Source organism: Colobus angolensis, unplaced genomic scaffold, assembly GCF_000951035.1.
Source record: "Colobus angolensis palliatus isolate OR3802 unplaced genomic scaffold, Cang.pa_1.0 Scaffold43, whole genome shotgun sequence".
Classification (NCBI taxonomy): Eukaryota; Metazoa; Chordata; class Mammalia; order Primates; family Cercopithecidae; genus Colobus; species Colobus angolensis.
This window is the reverse complement of record NW_012117710.1, coordinates 5,553,181-5,554,582: the sequence shown is the minus strand read 5'-3', so window position 1 is coordinate 5,554,582 and position 1,402 is coordinate 5,553,181. Positions and strand designations below refer to the sequence as shown.

General features: G+C 48.4%; 1 protein-coding gene across 1 annotated transcript in view; it reads left to right on the top strand.

Moving 5' to 3' along the window:
* The first annotated feature begins 884 nt into the window (after nt 1-884).
* The window catches only part of OCM2 (oncomodulin 2), an 11,901-nt gene continuing 11,383 nt past the window's right edge, over nt 885-1,402 (top strand). The window contains exon 1 of the mRNA XM_011956980.1: nt 885-1,039. Coding sequence (XP_011812370.1) covers nt 979-1,039 — 61 coding nt within the window. The 5' untranslated portion in view covers nt 885-978. The remainder of the gene's footprint in view (nt 1,040-1,402) is intronic.

The following is a 1,402-nucleotide window of genomic DNA, read 5'->3' as shown; positions in this document are numbered from 1 at the left end:
GAGTAACTGGTGGGCCCGCCAGACCCCAGACTCTTCTTCACTGCGTGCAGTGAGTAACTGGTGGGCCCGCCAGACCCCAGACTCTTCTTCACTGCATGCATTCGTATTAGGCTTAGGTGCTTAGACTCCTCTTTTCCCATGGCTTTGACACCTGGAAGGATTTTAATCTCTGGGAGATGGGCTTTTCCTCCATCTGCTTCTACCTTTCAGGACAGATAGCATACCTTCTTCCGCAGAATGTCTGCAAGCGCCCAAACTGTATCCCTTCCCATGTGGAAACTGCAACATTGCATCTCTCGGGCTGGTGTAGGAAAATGCCAGTGCATTTGTAACATGGTTTGTAGCTGCCTGTGGAAATGACTGATTATGTCAGTATAATTTTTATAAGAAAACAATTGAATCCTTCTTTAGGTCATGTATTTTTTTTTTTCATTTTTGGCATATATTCAAAAGAAGGCTCTGAGATAAAAAGGGCTGGGGTCTTTTTGGTATCTGGTTTTAATTTGGATATTCTGTCCCTCACTTAATACAAAACCATGCTTATCACATTTTAAAAATTCTAGACAGAACTGGCTCGGTGGCTTACGCCTGTAATCCCAGCAACTTGTGAGGCCAAGGTAGGCAGATCACCTGAGATCAGGAGCTCGAGACTAGCCTGGCAAACATGGCGAAACCCCGTCTGTACTAAAAACACAAAAATTAGCTGGGCGTGATAGTGCGCACCTGTCATCCCAGCTACTCGGAAGGCTGAGGCAGGAGAATCACTTGAGCCCAGGAGGCGAAGGTTGCAGTGAGCCGAGATGGTGCCACTGCACTCCAGCCTGGGCAACAGAGCGAGACTCCATCTCAATTGAAAAAAAAAAAAATCTAGACACATGTACAGTTTCAGTAGGCCTGAGAAGATGTGTTTCCCCTGGATGTGCACGTTGCTGCTTGTGGCTTATCGCATCTTGTTTATTCTGTGTGAGTAGGTAGAAAATGAGCATCACGGACGTGCTCAGTGCTGACGACATTGCAGCAGCTCTCCAGGAATGCCAAGGTAGAGGGGACATGGGGCGGGATGGGATTTCCTCACAGCTTTGCAACTTCAGCAAAGCAACACAAAATCAAAATGTAGGCCAGGCAGCCAGATGCAGTAGCTCACACCTGTAATCCCAGCACTTTGGGATGCCGAGGCGGGTGGATCACAAGGTCAGGAGTTGGAGACCAGCCTGGCCAAGATGGTGAAACCCCATCTCTACTAAAAATACAAAATAATTAGCTGGGCGTGGTGGTGGGCACCTGTAATCCCAGTTACTCGGAAGGCTGAGGCAGAGAATTGCTTGAACCCAGGAGGCAGAGGTTGCAGTGAGCTGAGATCGCGCCACTGCACTCCAGCCTGGGAGACAGAGCAAGACTCTGT